At 42.4% G+C, this 16124-nt stretch overlaps 1 protein-coding gene across 1 annotated transcript; it reads right to left on the bottom strand.

Moving 5' to 3' along the window:
- Nucleotides 1-4019: 4019 nt before the first annotated feature.
- On the bottom strand, nucleotides 4020-15353 carry ALDOB (aldolase B, fructose-bisphosphate). Its single transcript, XM_004677468.2, has 9 exons — nucleotides 15239-15353; nucleotides 12333-12454; nucleotides 11347-11558; nucleotides 10087-10141; nucleotides 9043-9203; nucleotides 8335-8418; nucleotides 7081-7255; nucleotides 6489-6688; nucleotides 4020-4181 (listed from the first exon to the last, which is right to left on the bottom strand). Exons 2-9 carry the CDS (start codon nucleotides 12442-12444, stop codon nucleotides 4086-4088), a joined length of 1095 nt encoding a protein of 364 aa, XP_004677525.1. The 5' UTR covers nucleotides 12445-12454; nucleotides 15239-15353; the 3' UTR covers nucleotides 4020-4085.
- Nucleotides 15354-16124: the final 771 nt, after the last annotated feature.

Here is a 16124-nt window from a genome sequence, read left to right as displayed (position 1 = left end):
GAGTGAGGGGTGTTGCAGCTAGTGTGGAGAGAGGCTATTACTAATTTTTGCACATGAACTGGTCTGGGACAGTAGAGATGTGGATATGCTGCACAGAAAATAAAACGAAATTTTATTCCTTTCATCTCTGGCCCTTTTGTGGTGATGGGTGGGGATGAGTTGACTGGTTTCTTTTAAATTAAAGCCATCTCTAGACCCATGATGTATGAGAAATTGGAAAAAGGACAGATATATTTACTGTACAACTGGGACAGGTTGAGCTAGATACATTTTTTAAATAATTACTAGGTGCTATGTTAACACTCTGATAGTTACATAGTTGAACTTGGGGAAGTGGATAGTTGGTCATTTATTCCATAGAATAAAGGCCAGAGATAAAAATTAATTTTTCCAAACTGAGTTTTGATAAGCATTTTGCACAAAGAAAGCATAGCAATTAGCTTTGCTTGTGCTATTTCTTGCCTCCAAGCACTGTTCTCAAAAATAAGGTCTCATGTCAGTCCAGTGGCCCTCACATGATAGCCATGGAACAGAGAAGTGCACTCGGACTTTGACCTGTCATTTCCCCCAAGGCAAAACTGGGGCAGGATGAGAAATGTTGGAAGGGCTTTCAGAAAGATGCCTTGACTTGGAAATCTTAAGGCAGGATGGAATTCTCTGACTTCTGAGACATTGGGCATTAGCCTTGTCCCACTTCTGAACTGCCAGAAGAATTTGCTTTTAGAAACCACTGTTTCATTGTGCCGCCATCTTCAAAGAGCTGAGTGTGTGTGTACAGATAAGCCTTTAGGAGAACTGGACATGGAAGAATTTTGAATTTCCATTTGTCTCAGTGCTAGCATCTTGCAATAAAATAGAAATCTTTTTAGGGTAGTAAATGGCTTTGCTACAGGAGGGTTTTTGTTGATTTCCTCAATTTAAAGATATCTGCTCGCCCACCTACACCAACAGAGTGACCTGGCCCTATGTCAAGTTGCTGTTCTACCCACTTAGTTGGCTTCTCTCATTCTTCTAAATTCTAAAATGTAAATTTTCAGCTGCTCAAACATTATTCACGGTTCCTTATATTCATTACTTCAGGGCATTACTTTCCCTGATATCCCTATCCAGACTCCCCCTTCTCCACTCTGCCACTCACTTTGGCTCATCTAATTCCCCTCAGTTTCTTCAACATCTATTATCTGTGCTCTAGTTAGGAAACAGACCATTCATCTTGATTCCCATTTCAGTGCCTTCATCATTATTTAAGAGCCAAATGCAGGGAACTATACCTAGCTTGTGTTCATCAATGACAATGGCCCTGTCCCCAAAATACTATTAATCTCACAACAGCCCTGAAACTGAGACTTGGAGAGACCAAGTATGTTTCCCAAGATCATGTCACAAGCAATAAAATAGCCTGTAACCCATTTGCCTGCCTGTAAAGCACTCCTTCCTTTTTTATCTCAGCACCACTATGATTGAGCTCATCATTAGGTGCTATTTTGTTCCCTAACTGAATTCTTGTCTTTCTCATCTCAATGGTATGGAACCATACAGTACAGTTACTAGCCGGCAGGAGGTGCTGAAGGAACACTTTCTGGCTGTTTTTATGTGTGGTTAGTAGATCCATGTCCAGTACTGAGTATTAGAGATCATTTCAGGGGCTTGGTGCAGAGTTACAACTAGAAAGCCATGTGTACAGTATTTTAGTGGAATAGGAGCTGTGTTGGGTTGCGTGGAACACTGCTATTACTCCTGTCTTAATTCATGCTCTCTAGAAATGCTTACGGGGTTGGCGGTGTCACCTGAGTCTTCCATGGTCACAACTCTCAGTGGCATCTAAATTTCCTGCTTAATTAAGCTTCATTGTCTTCTATAGCATATAAATGCTAGAACTACCCTCAAACTGAAACTTCTGTTAATTACTTTCAGTGCCAACTAGTACCAGGCTTTATTTTTGGCAGGTGTTCAATAACTGAAAAATCAATTTGACTGTATAACATGCTAGGAAGTCACTAATGTATTCACTCAGTGATAAAATAGAGAATGGAAATTGAAGGTTGTAACCTAACACTTGTCTTCTAATACTTCAAGTGGAGAAAATTATTAGGGTTGAAATTCCTGTGCTTTTAGTTGGAAAATATATCAGTGATAGCCAAGAAAAATGATACAAACCCTTACCACTGAAATATATAATTCAGCCTTGAACAAAAGATAAGTAACTCAGCCTTGGTTTTAAATGCATACTTGCAAATGAGTATCTAAAGGCTTCTGTACAAGATAGTGATGCTCAAAAAGCTCTAATAAACATTTTCTGGCAGAAGAGCTTTGTCACACCACGTGTTACCAGCTTTTAGAACAGTTTGGCCATGGTAGGAGCCCACATCCTTGCTGAATGAAAGCAGTAAGAAAAGCAGAGATCGCAGACACTGCTCTTCTGCTCTTACCTTACTCTCTCACTATGACTCTGTCAGAGAAGATACCCGATTCGAACCCTTCAGGTGTCCCCTAAATCTCTGAATTTGTAACTTTCAAGATCTTGGCTTGGCTTTATGTCCTATATGACAGCTTTAAATTAATTGTATGAATATAATTGTGTCTAGGAAAAGTAACACAAATATATGAAAATAAATATTCAAACGCCATAGAGGCACATAAGAAAAATTCCTTCCAACCCACTCTCTGGTCTTTCTTCTCAGAAGAAGCCTCTTTGTACTAATTCCATTTTATTCCTCTAAAGACTGTGCTTATGCTGCTATTATATAATTTACTGTAAGCAATGTCTTGGAGGTCTTCAAGACAAGTAATTTAGTTTACTTTCTTCTGTAGTTTAAGTATAGATATGCATGCTTCAATAATTTATATCCATTTCCATTATTACTAAAGCAGTATTTCTTAATAAATTTGATTTAGAATACTGACTTCCTGAGGGGCGTGCTAGTGTGCTCCCTTTGATTTCTGCACTTCACCTCCTCCTTGAACTTCCCAACTTCTGTCATTTACATCATTATTTTGTCATCAAAATTAGTGACTTTTACATAGTCCAAAATTAGAAGGTTTAAATTGTCTTTTGTAACTATGGTTGTCCTTAATGCATTCTTATACACTAATTCTGAAAATTAAAACCCAGTGAAATATAATTATGTGAACAGTACTTACCACAGAAGTAGGAAGCAGGCTTGGAAATTTAGCGGATATGTTTCTAAACCTTGAAGACACTCATGCCTTTTGAAGAGCAGGCTCCAAGCATCGAAGTCACATTGACTTTCTTAGTACACTCCATTTATCACTTGAAATCATTTCATGTTTTAGCTTGTTTCCTATTGTGTGTGGCTGGCTTTCAAGTTCTCCAGCGTGAAATCTAGATTGGTTGCTCTCTAATGTGGCTGCACATGGATATCATCAAGGGAGATTTAAGAGACCCTGATATTTAGAGGACCCCACAAATAAAGTTTCTCATCAAATTGGACTGGAGTGTGGCTGAGCATATGGGTACCTTTGCTTGTTTCTGGCAGGTGTTTCCAATGAGTAGTCAAAGTTGAGAAGAACCTGACCATTAATCTCAGTCATACTGAATAGACTCAAAGATGAAACAGGCTGAGCCCTTTCAAAGCAAAAGCATAAAAATACCAGCCAATACCCACTAAAGTTTCATAGACTCTTTTATTTCTGTTTTGATGGCAGTTGTCTCTCTTTTAACCTACCACTGCTAAATTGGTTGAAAAGATGCATTCTCTGCACTCAATCTAAGGTGTTTCATTCGATGGTTATACTTTGGTGGAGAGATTATTTTGTTTATAAATAAAGTCTTACTTTCTGTGGATACTCTGGGGCATGGAGAGCTGAAGTGTTGCAAGGAAATCATTGTGTGGAATTTCATCATATCCTTGATATTCAGACTGTTGTTTCAATGACTGATTTTTCCCCTTGTGTCTAAGAATTTAACATTGTATTTCCAGTAGTTATATATACTACTTTACATATATACAAAATTACTTGTATATAATTTTGTCTGATTCTCAGGGTCAGTCAAAAGGTTGTTCCTTTTTAGCCCTCCGATTAGGCACCTACAAGGACTCAAGCCAGGTGGTCATCCTCAGGTTCTAGTAGGTATAGGAGGCCTGGAAGAGTGACTGGGTGGAGGCAGAACCGGATGAGGCTGAGTGAATGTACTGTCCTTTGGCTGCCTGGCTGTTAGCCTAAAAAATACAAGTGTGCAGAGAAGACCGTGTTAGAGCAAACGCAACCCTGTCTCCCCTCTCTGCTTCTCATTTGAAACCAGCTACACCTTCCCCCTTCACTTGGTTTTGCCCCCCCCCCCCGTGTATTAATTTTGCTGCTGATGCTGTGTCTCTCTTCTATCATCGTATAAAATTATAATTGGTATCTCTGTTAACATCTCAATTTTCTGAGCTGTCCCTAGTAAGCCTGAGATTTGGGTCAGTTGTTGGGAAAGTTTCTTTTGCATATGAACAATATTGCAACAATGGTACTATAAATTAAAGTTGAGAAATTACTTATTCACTTAGTGATAAGGAAATAGAGTTGTGAATCATAACAAAAAGGAAGCTTGGAATAGCTGTTGACTTGTCTCCTAGGAAATTGGTCACATGATTATGGCTACATAACAGGTGAGGGGCGGGGGCGGGGGAATAGCTTATTTTCAAAAATTTTAAATTTCTACCTCTATTTGTCAACAAAATGTGCAATTTTTGTGTAGTTGTTATCATAATATCTTTAGAATAAATCAGGAATTATGAAACCTGTAACAATATTTGAATGTCACTAACCGTAATACATATTCGATCACTTTTGCTGTCATCTCTTCTCTCCAGGACTAGTTTCTACATCCACAGTGATTTTCAAAATGGGTTTCATGATCTTACGCAGTTCTTAAACATGGAAACTCTCTAACTTGACCCCAGACCGACAAATTGGCAACTCGATGTCTATGACCCTTTTAGGTTAACTGGATGAAATCTCAAGCTTGAGAACCACCATCCTAGATAATAAACTCATCTTTCCTTTTTCTATGCACATGGCACTTCTGATTCTTCCCTTTACAATTCCTACATCACATCAACTACATCTCCCCACCTCATCGGCCACACGCCAGCCTAGAAATACCCAGTTCTGCATCATCTCAAGACAAAGCACTATCTCTAACATTGCACACCTCTCTTATAGACTCGGATGTTTCCTTAGCTTCTCTGGGAACTTCCTTTCCATAAGTGCCTCATCATTACTCTTCTGGCTACACTTGATTCTTTGCTGAGGCTTCTCTGTGATCAGCAAAATGAATGAGGTTATCCCTCAACTTTTGACTCTTCCATTTCACAATTAAACTTTTAGTTGTCTACCCTGCCATTTCCCCCTTTAGGTTTGTCTGAATCTTCCTGCACGTGTAGAAGATCTGTTAGGGAGATGTGGTGACTAAGCTGATGTACCACAAAGTCACTCACCCTGGAGTGCCTTATGTTTGGCCATAAGGTCTGGTCATTTCCTAGGAGACAAGTCAGCAGCTGCTCCAAGCTTCCCCCTTGTTAAGATTGAAATCTCCATTCCCTGATTGCTCTCACCAGATGCTCTCAGGTGTACCAACTGTTAAGTCTCTTCATTTATTGTACTGACTTAATTCTAAACCCATTATTTTCTTTGCAGTCTCTGTTCCTCCTTCCTAAAACTTATATTTAGCATCTAGTCTCATGCAATTCTGTTTCCTCTAAGTCCTTTTCCTTTCTCAGTTATGCCCATCCTCCTACTAAACTTCGGTGTCTCCTCTAACTTCTTTTGCTTGACATTCAAGCATGTCAGGTTCTCATCTATTTGACTAAACTCTGAATTCTTTGAAGGCAGTCTCTGTGCTGGCTTCCATTCACCCTGATCCTTGGCTCAAAGTAGATATTTAAAAAGGAGTGATTACTCATTGCATTAAATTCTCTCTTCCCTCATTCCTCCTGGTGACCCTGCTGGCCGTTTTCCTGAACTTTCCTCAAACGGGAGTCTTCTTTATTGAAATTGTTTTGTTGAGGATCACTGACATGCTTCTAAAGGTTGATCTCAGTGCCTTTCTCAGCCTTTATTTTAAATCTCTCTGTACTGTGTTAGTGACCCCTTGAAACATTGTTTTTGGTTGCCCCTGGTTCATCCTGTCATTTTATTATTTCTTATGTGAGTTGCTTCTCCTCTTCATCTTCCCAAAATGAAAGGTAACCCCAGTTCATTCCTTGACCCTCTTATCTTCCTTCCAAACGATCTCTGTTGAAATGTCCTTCAATCTGCTGTACTGTACAATCAACTATATAATTGACTCTACTCCCCGTATAGACAATTCAATACCATCTCTAGCTCCAACCTTTCTCTTGAGCTCTAACACCCCATTTTCAAATACCCAGTGCAGACTCCCTGAAGATAGCTCATAGCTTGAAGAAAGCAACACTTCTCTGTGAGAGAGACATGCCCTAAGTTTTCACTTGTTCAAATGGAGACGAGCTGGCACATCTTACCAGGGCCCGCTTCATAAAGGCCTCCTGGGTTGCCTTCTTGTTTGCAGCCTTTCCACCCCAGGCCGCCAGCGCACTGGCCTGCAGGGCCCGGCCATAGGAGAAACTCAGTTTCCAAGGCCGTGGCAGAGGGCAAAGGTTGATAGCGTTGAGGTTGAGGGTAGCATCCTCTTCACTCATACCACCAGACAGAAAGCAGATGCCTGGGAGGAGAGAAGCCATCCCATTCTTTTTAGTTCCAGCTCACAAACCTTGCTTGGGAATGCAAGCAGTGGCTGGAGAGATAAGCCATGCCGCAGTCATTTCTCTGCTTGATTTGTATGAGACTGGGGAAAAGAAACCACTTTGTCTTTGCTGAGAAATGTGCTTTCCTAAGTAGGGGAGGCAGTGAAATGTTGAGGAAATCAATGGACTATGTATTTGGACGACTCAGGAGACAGAGGAGCGAGGCGTGTAGGCAAAGTGCTGGCTGCCCGTGAGATAGCACAGGTCTGCGTCATGGGGAGAAACAGACGCTAGACACGCACAAAAGCCCGTGGAACTCCTTCAAGGGATAAGGGCTAAGACCTCAAGTTAGAGGGGGAGGAAGTCTTACCTGGGACAGCTGCAGGAACAGTTCGATGGAGCGCTGTGACTGTGGCCATGGCCACCTGCTCTGGGGTGTACTTCTTAGTGCAGGCATGGCCAGCAGTCACCATGTTGGGCTTCAGCAGGGTGCCCTCCAGGAAAACATGATAGTCATTCAGGGCCTTGTAGACGGCAGCGAGGACCTGAGGGATAAGAGATCCAAACAGGTGTAACTGAAAGTCAGCCTAGGGGGCAACTGATGCTGGTGCCCTTCCACTGCAGGGATGCAGGCGGAGGAGAGCCCAGGTGCTGCTTAGCCATGGCTTCCCAACCAGCCCCCAGGCTTGATCAGAGCCATGCATTATAAATCTTAGCCATTGACACAGACACGCTAGCCCATCCCCACCACCCTACTCTATCTGCTCACCACCACCCTATCTGCTTGGATTATTGGCATGCTTCTGCTTCCCAGAAGCCTTCACTCTTTCCTCCCCATTATGCCCTTAGTCAATTAGTGCATTGAGACTGCCCTGATTTAATTAGTTGGAACTATCTAAACTAACCTCCATTCTCCATCCCTAGAGAAGCTGAGTAGTCATAAGAGCATACATTTTAGAGACAGAAATGTTTTTCATCTCATTTTTCAAGTGAAGCAACTGAGGTTAGGTTACATTATGACTCTTGGTTTCTTAAAGCTATACTGTGGAATTTATAAAGTCAAATATGAAAAAGCACTTTGTAATTCTATTTTCTCTGGTAAGCCTCTTCATATTTAAAACATCTTCAGTTTATACATAATGGAAGTGAGATCCATAAAGATAATATGATTTTTTGAGCAAATTTTTATTTATTTTGGCTGCCAGGAACATCCCATTCACAGGATATAGAAACAACTGATTTGTAACTGCCAGCTATTCTCCACTGGGCCTGGCATGTGGAAAGAACACAGTTCCCAGACCCACTACTCTTAACCCCATGATCCCACACAACTCACTCACACTTTCTGCATCTTGGCTTCCACACATAAAGATAATATGACTAATGAAATGTCCCTACTGGGAACATACATTCTTAAACCTAAAGCTGGATACTGCAAATCCTGGGTTTTTTCATGGTGCCAAGTAACTGGAAGGTTTGGTAAGCATCTTCTTACTTTCTCAAGGCTACATAATGAGTCCAACTGAAGAATATTTCCTTTTTGACAGCTGTTATGTATTGTGACAGCTGTTACTTAAAAGCAAAATTTCTAACTGGAAATGGGATCTTTATGGCCAAGTCTTACCTTCTCAGTAACATACTGGCAGTGTTCCAAGTCATGGTCCCCATCAGGAATTACCTCTGGTTCAACAATGGGCACCAGTCCATTCTAAAGAGGGAAACAAAGGGAACCAATTAAAGCTCTGCTCGTGGGGATAGTCAGCAGTTGCAACTGGTATAAAATGAAGCCATTTTGGAGAAATACTCCACAGAGGAAATTTAAAAGCAGTGAAAAGAAATCTGATGGGATGTCTAGTGAGCATTTTAGCTTAGCCAGATAAAAGTACTAGGGCTTAAATAGTGTTTTCCTGGAGGGTGTTTAAAAAAAAAAAGCAAACTTTTAATATCTGTATCTTATTCTAGAGACTCCCAGATAACCTAGCTATCTCTCTTTTATGGCAACCAACTAAAATGGTTAATAAAGATGCTTGTTGTATAGGTTAATTGAAGAGTTCAAGCAGTTTTCTGTTCTAATTAAGAATCTCCCAGTGCCCACATTCAGGTCACCCCAACATAGCACCCATATAGGCAAATTAGACATAGTGTGGATCCCACACACACTTTAACATAAGTTGGGCAACTTTATCAAGTCACCATCCTCGAAGTAATATGGATTCATACTAAATCAATGCCACCCGCCTTGGGCTAGGACCCATGGGGTCAGATGTGGGATACGGTGGAGCTTAGAGAAGCAGGTGCCCTGGTTTCATGAACACCCATAGAAGCAGATCACCTGTTGACAGATGCTGGCATAGCGGGCCAGGGCTTTGGCATTTTCCTGGATGGCAAGAGCAGACGGGCACTGGTCTGCAATCCTCAGAACAGCACGCCACTTTCCGAAGTCTGCGCCGTCTTTCTTATACTGAGCACAGCGCTCAGAAAGCCCATCAAGCCCTGCAAGTCACAGAAGAGAGAAAGACTTTCTATACACCCTAATCCCTGATCCATGAGGCCTCTGATAAAGAGGCATTGGTCTGCCTTGTCTTAGTTTTCAGTTGGCAGGGCTTGAAAACTGAAAACATCCCAGCATATTAACCTTAATCAGAGCATTGAAATTTAGTCAATATTTTGGTTTGAGTGGTACATGTTGGGGACTCCATAAGAAGAGGATGGGGAACTACTGATAAAATTTGTTGGGTACTTGCTCTGTTCCAGGCATGACTCTAGGCACAGCTTCGTTCATTGAATTATCATCACAACCCCAGCAGTTCACTCTGTACTCATTTTAAAGACATGGAAACTGAGACTGCCTAGAGGTCAGAGACTTTACCAAGTTTTCGATGCTAAAGAGTAACAACTGGGATTCAGACTCTGCTTAGCCAATTCCATGCTTGAGTAATGCTTATCAACTTGGGAGGTGAAATATCCTGTAAAGCTATCTAAATTGTGAATGGTGGAATCAAGATTCACTCCCTGTGTAGGTCTGATCCCAAAGTTTGAGACTTTTCTGACTACTGCTGCTGGATTTTTCTTGAAAAGTAACACAGGTACAGAGAATCTTCTCTGTGCAAGTCACTGTGGTAGTATTCCATGTACATTGTCTGCTTTAATCCCCACACTATGTATGATCATCCCATTTCATTTGCGACCCACACACTAACGTGACACCGTCATTAAACAGGAAATGAAAACCACCATGGCTGCACAACCAGTGTGACACCTGTGTTTTGCTCTCCCTTGCTCATTTCTTTCCTTGCCTTCATTCCTAATCTATGCTGGCATGTATACCAATGTATACTAGTCTTACATGGATCAGATCAGTGGGCAATATCCTTACCTTGAATGGTACTTTCTTTGTTTGTTCCTGCAAGGGGAGCAGCTCCTTGGTCTAACTGTGAATATAAATAATAAGTGGTGAGCAAATATCAGGCATCCTAGTAAAACACAAGTTTCTATTATTCACAAGCCAAGGAGTTGAATCGGCAGGTCATTGGAGGGGGTGGGGCACAGTTCAGCCCAGAGTAGAAGGGAAGTTATCTGGAAAGAACAATGGAAGAGTGTCAACTGAAAGAGGGGGCAAAAAATGGAAAACACAGGTCTACTGGTGAGTGACAAGCCCCTCCTCTCCCCAGCTAACTGAGATCCCTCCCCTCATTCTTTCATTTATTCAAAAGAAATGTATTGAATACCAGCACATACCAGGCACCTCATCATTTACAGGGTAGAGGGGGAAAACGGGGGCAGCCTCTACCCTCTGCAGAACAGACAGTAAGGTCATGAGCACAAGAGGTGGACACTCTAGGTTTGAACGGGCACCAAGCTTTCTCTGCTGTGGAAAGTTATGTTACCCTTCATAATTCCATTTTCTCAACTCATCTCAAAGTAAGGATAATAGTCGAATCTACTGTCAGAAATTGTAGGGAGGATTAAATGAAGGCTTGGAGTTTTAAACACAGTATTAGTGTCCACTTTTGAAAAGTTGTAGTATTAGATCTAGTAAAAGTGTTGATAATGGCTGTCATTAAGTAATAATTCTATGACAGGAATTGTTTTCACAGCTTACCTCATCCTAAGAACCTTATTATGTATTATCCCCACTCTAAAAATGTGGAAATTTAGACACAAAGAGGTTAAATAGTACCTTGTAGAAAACTTGGTTGAGGGCCCTCTCTGGTGGCCCAACAGGTTAAAGCACAGCACTGTGACGTTGTCCACAGCCACTGCAGCACAAGTTCCATCCCCACCCTGGCCAGGAAGGAGACCCTTCTGTCTTACCTACTGCTCCCCTCAGCAGTGTATTTCTATCGATTTGCCTTTTCTGCGCCCCACTCTATCTCTGGTGAAGCCTCTCCCTCTCACACATGTAACTCCGGCTTGTACCCCAGTTCTTGTATGCATAATAAGTAAATCTTTTGAAAAAAGAAAACTTGGTTGAAAGAAGGGCACCGGAAGGAAAGTCTGAAGAGGATCTGCTTCTCAGTGGGAGGATGATGGAAAGGAACGAACACAGAAATTAAGTGTGCAGCATATTCAGGTGTGGGCCTTGTGGGATCCTGGTCCTGGTGAGGTGGCAGTGAGGTGGGGACAGAAGCATCACCTTGATTCCCACCACGATCCCCTTTTCCTTGAGGATGTTCCTGAATAGCTTTCCCTGGCCGTCTTTCTGGTAGAGGGTCTCATGGAAAAGGATCACACCCCCGATGCTCTGGTTCATGGAGTTGTCAGAGGTGAAGAGCATTTCTCGGAACTGCCTGCGGTTCTCCTCTGTGTTCTCCACCTTGATCCTCTGCAGGCGGTTTCCCATGGTGCCTAAGAGGGGCAGGACCAAGTAGCAGCGTAAGGAGCAGGCAGAGTTCTCCTCCTCCCTCCTCCTCCCTGCCTCAGTGTCCCTCCCAGGGCAGACAGCAAGGCTGTTGGTTAACTAGATCTCAAGCTCCTGCCATTTTTTTTCTTTGAGGGTTAGGGAGGGCACTGATGGAGGGTGTTGAGCCTTCCTGTGGGAGACTTGGGTGCTGTTAGAAGGTGTTCGAGCAACTATTGAGTCCAGGTGACTATGCCAGGCCCTAGCCCAGCACAGTTCTCCCCTGACTGGACACACATAGAATGGAAGGAGAAACTGGGGTAGGCTTGGATGTTTCCGCCACTGCACTTGTATGGCAGACTGTGCATGCCAGTCATAGCTCGCCCTTGCGCATCCAGGGCTCCTCTCTGCCACAAGTCCGACCCTGGTCAGATGCAGAAACGTCTCTGCCTGCCTTGGCTGACAGGAAAATGACTTCTCATTAGCAGCAGGGGGGCTCCATGTCTGACCTCATTCCTGAGTTCCTGGCCTTGCTAGAGCCTGGATTTAAATGAACAATAGCAAGAAGCCATAATGGACATCTTGAGTCTCTTCCCTTGGTTTTCAGAAACCTGTCTGCTGGAACTACAGGATATGAAAGGCCTCTGCTCACTGAGCTTTCTGCTCCCACTCTTGTGTACATAAGGCTTTGCTTCCTGTGAGGGGAAAGAATGTGGTTATCAAGTGGCTTTGGTACATGTAGAGACAGGAATGCGCTTGCTAGAGATGTTTCTGGCACTCACCCACAGACTCATCTGCGGCCAGGATCCCCTTCCCATTGGCAACAATGCGCTGGGCAATTTCTGAGAGCTCCTTCTTCTGCTCTGGGGTGAGAGCTGGAAATCGGTGAGCCATGGTGGTAGGTCTAGAAAAAAGTGTAGCAGTGCCTGAACAGAACCGCGAATGACTCAGATGGATTCGTGGCCAGGATAACTGGGTAGGGTCCACAGAGTAGCCCTGGAGGTCACTTCCACATTTCTGGATATTTCCACAACTACGAAAACAGGTCTCGTTTATTCAACTTTAATCTTAGGATTTGCTGTTAGCCATGATGGATGAAGGTGGGATGTCAAAATTCTCCTGCCTTACAGAACGTTAGAATCACTGATCTTGAGACTGAACAAGTTAGTGGCCAATTAGAATTTGACAAATAGAAGCCCAGCCCAGGCAGTGACCATCTCCTAGTATGTTGACTCATTGTGCATTGAGTGCCCTGGACAGCTTGAATCCAGCACAGTGAGGCTTTTGACCTCTGTGCTCATCCCTCATTTTTTTCTGTTAGCTTATAATCCCACCAGATTGTTCTTTAGAGGGCAAGACTAAGAAGGGAAAACATCATTTGGCCTTAATTTGATCTCCTGTCACCTTTGAGTTATAGGATGTGGAGTACAAGATTTTTATCCTTATACTCAGTCATCTATGAGATCATCTGGGGCAGATGGGGGGCATTTTCCCTAAGTGCCTTGGACTGGAGGTTTCCATGGGTTCTTAGGATGCTGAAGTCATATGGCCATCACAGCTCAAGTAATTCTCAGTTTTACTTCTTTAGCAAAGAGATACTCTGACTGAAGGATCCTCCACCCGAGCAACCTCCTCCCCACTGGTCCTCTGAAGGTGGCTCCAACATTGGGATAGTCTTGAAAATACATGACCGCTACTAAGAGGACCAATGTGAACATCATGCTCAGGGTAATTGCTCAAAGTATATATTTACTGAATTGTAGGAGAAACATGAAGATGCTTTTTAAAGTGCTATGAAAATGTCAGGTATGGCTATTTCTAAGAAAAAAATTTCCTACGGGACTTCCGTGTTTTCTATTTGCTACTGATTTCTTTAGTCTGGTGTGCTGACTCAAACAGAAAAACAGAAAAGGTCAAATTGAACCAATATGTTTATAAGTAAGTTAAACTTCTACAGCGGGATTAAAGGTCTGTCCCACATCAGCACAAATTTTGCCCCTCTGTTAATCATAAAACAGGGTCACAGGCCGGTGTTCAGCACCGGGAGACAGGAGGCCAGCAAGAATGGGTAATGATAGGGAGTAATTTCTGTGCCCCTAAGCCTCGTCCCACCAAGTTCTCAAGTGAATTATTATTTTTAGAAGTGTGATGGGAAGTTGTTCACATTATATAGTCAAATGGAAAAAAAGCAAGTTTCCTAGAAGTATGCATTCTTAAATCAAAATATAGTAAATACATATATGATCTGTGTGTCCATAAACAGAATAACCACATGGGTTATTGTAGGGAAGGGATGGGTGCAGTGATGTTCATGTCTCATTTAATGGATTTCTTACAATGTTTGATTTCTTAATCAACAGGTTTATATATAATATAAACTATGAAGTCACATCCTGCAGACTTATGACTTGGGATCCTATTTCCAGCACCCTACTGGAAGAGGTTCTGTAGAAAGATAATAATTTGTAAAATATGAATAACTCCTGGAGAAATACAAAGCAGTAAAGATTCCATTTGCATCTCCCTGTCTCAGACAGATGAATTTTCAAATAGATAAAATGAGGGGCTTATTCACTGTGTGCAGGACTTTTACCTCTGAAGGGGTGGAATGCCCACAGCTCCATACCCTCCCAATGCCACAGAGACATGTGCAGTGAGATGCTTTACGACAGCCTGGCCCCTGGTGCCTTTGAACAAACGTGTAGCTCAGAAAGAGCTTCAAGTACTTTCCTCTCACCGGACACCTAAGTCAGGAATTCCAGCAACTGTCCTCCCTCCCTTGCCAGCTGTTCCCGCTCTAGTGTGGGTCCGGGTATCCCCAGATATGCCCGCGTGTCCCTGGATATGCCCGGATGTCTCTGGATATGCCCGGGCTAAAGTGATCATACATACAACTCAAACCTATCCTGGATCCTAACTGGCTAATGGAGCCCTAGGTAACTATTTAAAGAGAAGTTTGTTTCTATAGGCAAAATGATCTCACACCATGCCTATTTTTCAAATAGTAGAACAAAGATAGCAAAATACATCCACAGCTTTTGACCTTTAATACCTCAAGCTTTGAGTTATGAAAGAGTTTGGTGCAGTGGGAAATATTTCAGAAAATATCAAACAAGTTTGACAATTCATCATCAGACGCCAACTATGCATGGGACGTTGACGTTTCCCAGTCTGTTCTTTTCTCTCATTTGAGCAGTGGATGAAGGCAAGGGCAAAACAAAGCACACCAAGAGTTTATTTCTGTGACAAAGAAACTTCAGTGTTAATACTAGAAAGTGTGGGCAGAGAATGAGGAAAATGACAGAGAATACAGATATGGAAATAAGCATTGTTATTGGGGGGAATAGACTATGCAGGAATCTGAAAAACTGAACCTAAGCACATAGGAGTCAGATGTCTTTCCCAGGCCAGAGACTCAGCAGAGCCCTCAGACAGGAATCACTGGGCGCTGGCATTAAGCTAGAGCATTTAGCCACCACTAATGGCAAAAGGGGCACATGAGCATTGACGCTAGGAGAAACTATCATTTTGGTAGATGCTCCCTTTCTCAACCACCATCAAGTTTGTTGTGAAAACAAAAGCAAAATTGAATGTTCCCCTCTACTGCCATCATTAATCCCTTATTTAGAGCCCTCATTAACCCCTTCCTCCCTAGTGTAGGCCATGAGACAGAAATTCATTTACTTACCGTTTGGAAGAAGAGAGTTTTCTTAAGTATTAGAAGCAGTAGGTGAGGCAGCAACTGCCAAATAGGACGAATCTTTGGAAACAGACAGTTTTTATAGGCTTCTTATCAAAGTTTTTTTTTTTTTTTAAGCCTTCCCCTCCCCTTCTCACCTTGGCCGGTAGGGAGTGTTTATGCAATACCCCTGATTGGCTCATAAACAGCCAATCTTCCTAATCAAGCTCACACACACTTTGTACTCCCACAACATGAAGGCTCAAGGGATGTCTGAGGCCACAGAGCTCCTGATCCACACTGTTTCACAGGTAAGGAAGTTGAAGCACAGAGGATGAAGGGATGCCCCTAAGTCACACAGCTCAGGGATGACTGAGTTCCCCTCCTTCCCCCCAGTTCTCCCAGGAAGACTGTTGGCTTAGCTCCAGCACTGACTAAACAAATGACCTTGGTTAAGGTTTTTTTTCCAGTTCTCTGAGCTTTATTTTCTTCCTCTGTAAAGTAGAACCTCAACTTTATATTTTTGTCTTCAAACTTGGAAAAAACTAGTATCAAACTCAAAGTGATTGGTCCAAGCCATCAGCAGCCTTAGATGTGTGTCTGGGTTTATTCTACAGAATTTTTTCCAGAGCATTCAATCAAAATCTAATACCAATAAAATGTTGTATGTGTCCTGAGACTGATAAAGGTTAAGGGAAAATATAAAAATAATGGAATAACTATGATAGACAGCTATAAATTCTTAGGAACATATTGATCATAAAAGGTGGGGGGTGCAGGACAAAGCCCAGTGTAGCGTGTAATACTAGAGTTGATGATGAAAAAGTAGTGTCTTTTTTAAATGAAGGATAAAGAAGCAGAGAGCTAGGCTGTCTAAAGAGAATGGAGGAAGAGG

The sequence above is a fragment of the Condylura cristata genome, unplaced genomic scaffold (assembly GCF_000260355.1).
Source record: "Condylura cristata isolate star-nosed mole 26May11 unplaced genomic scaffold, ConCri1.0 scaffold00006, whole genome shotgun sequence".
NCBI classification, from domain to species: Eukaryota; Metazoa; Chordata; class Mammalia; order Eulipotyphla; family Talpidae; genus Condylura; species Condylura cristata.
This window is presented reverse-complemented; position numbering and strand designations above follow the sequence as displayed.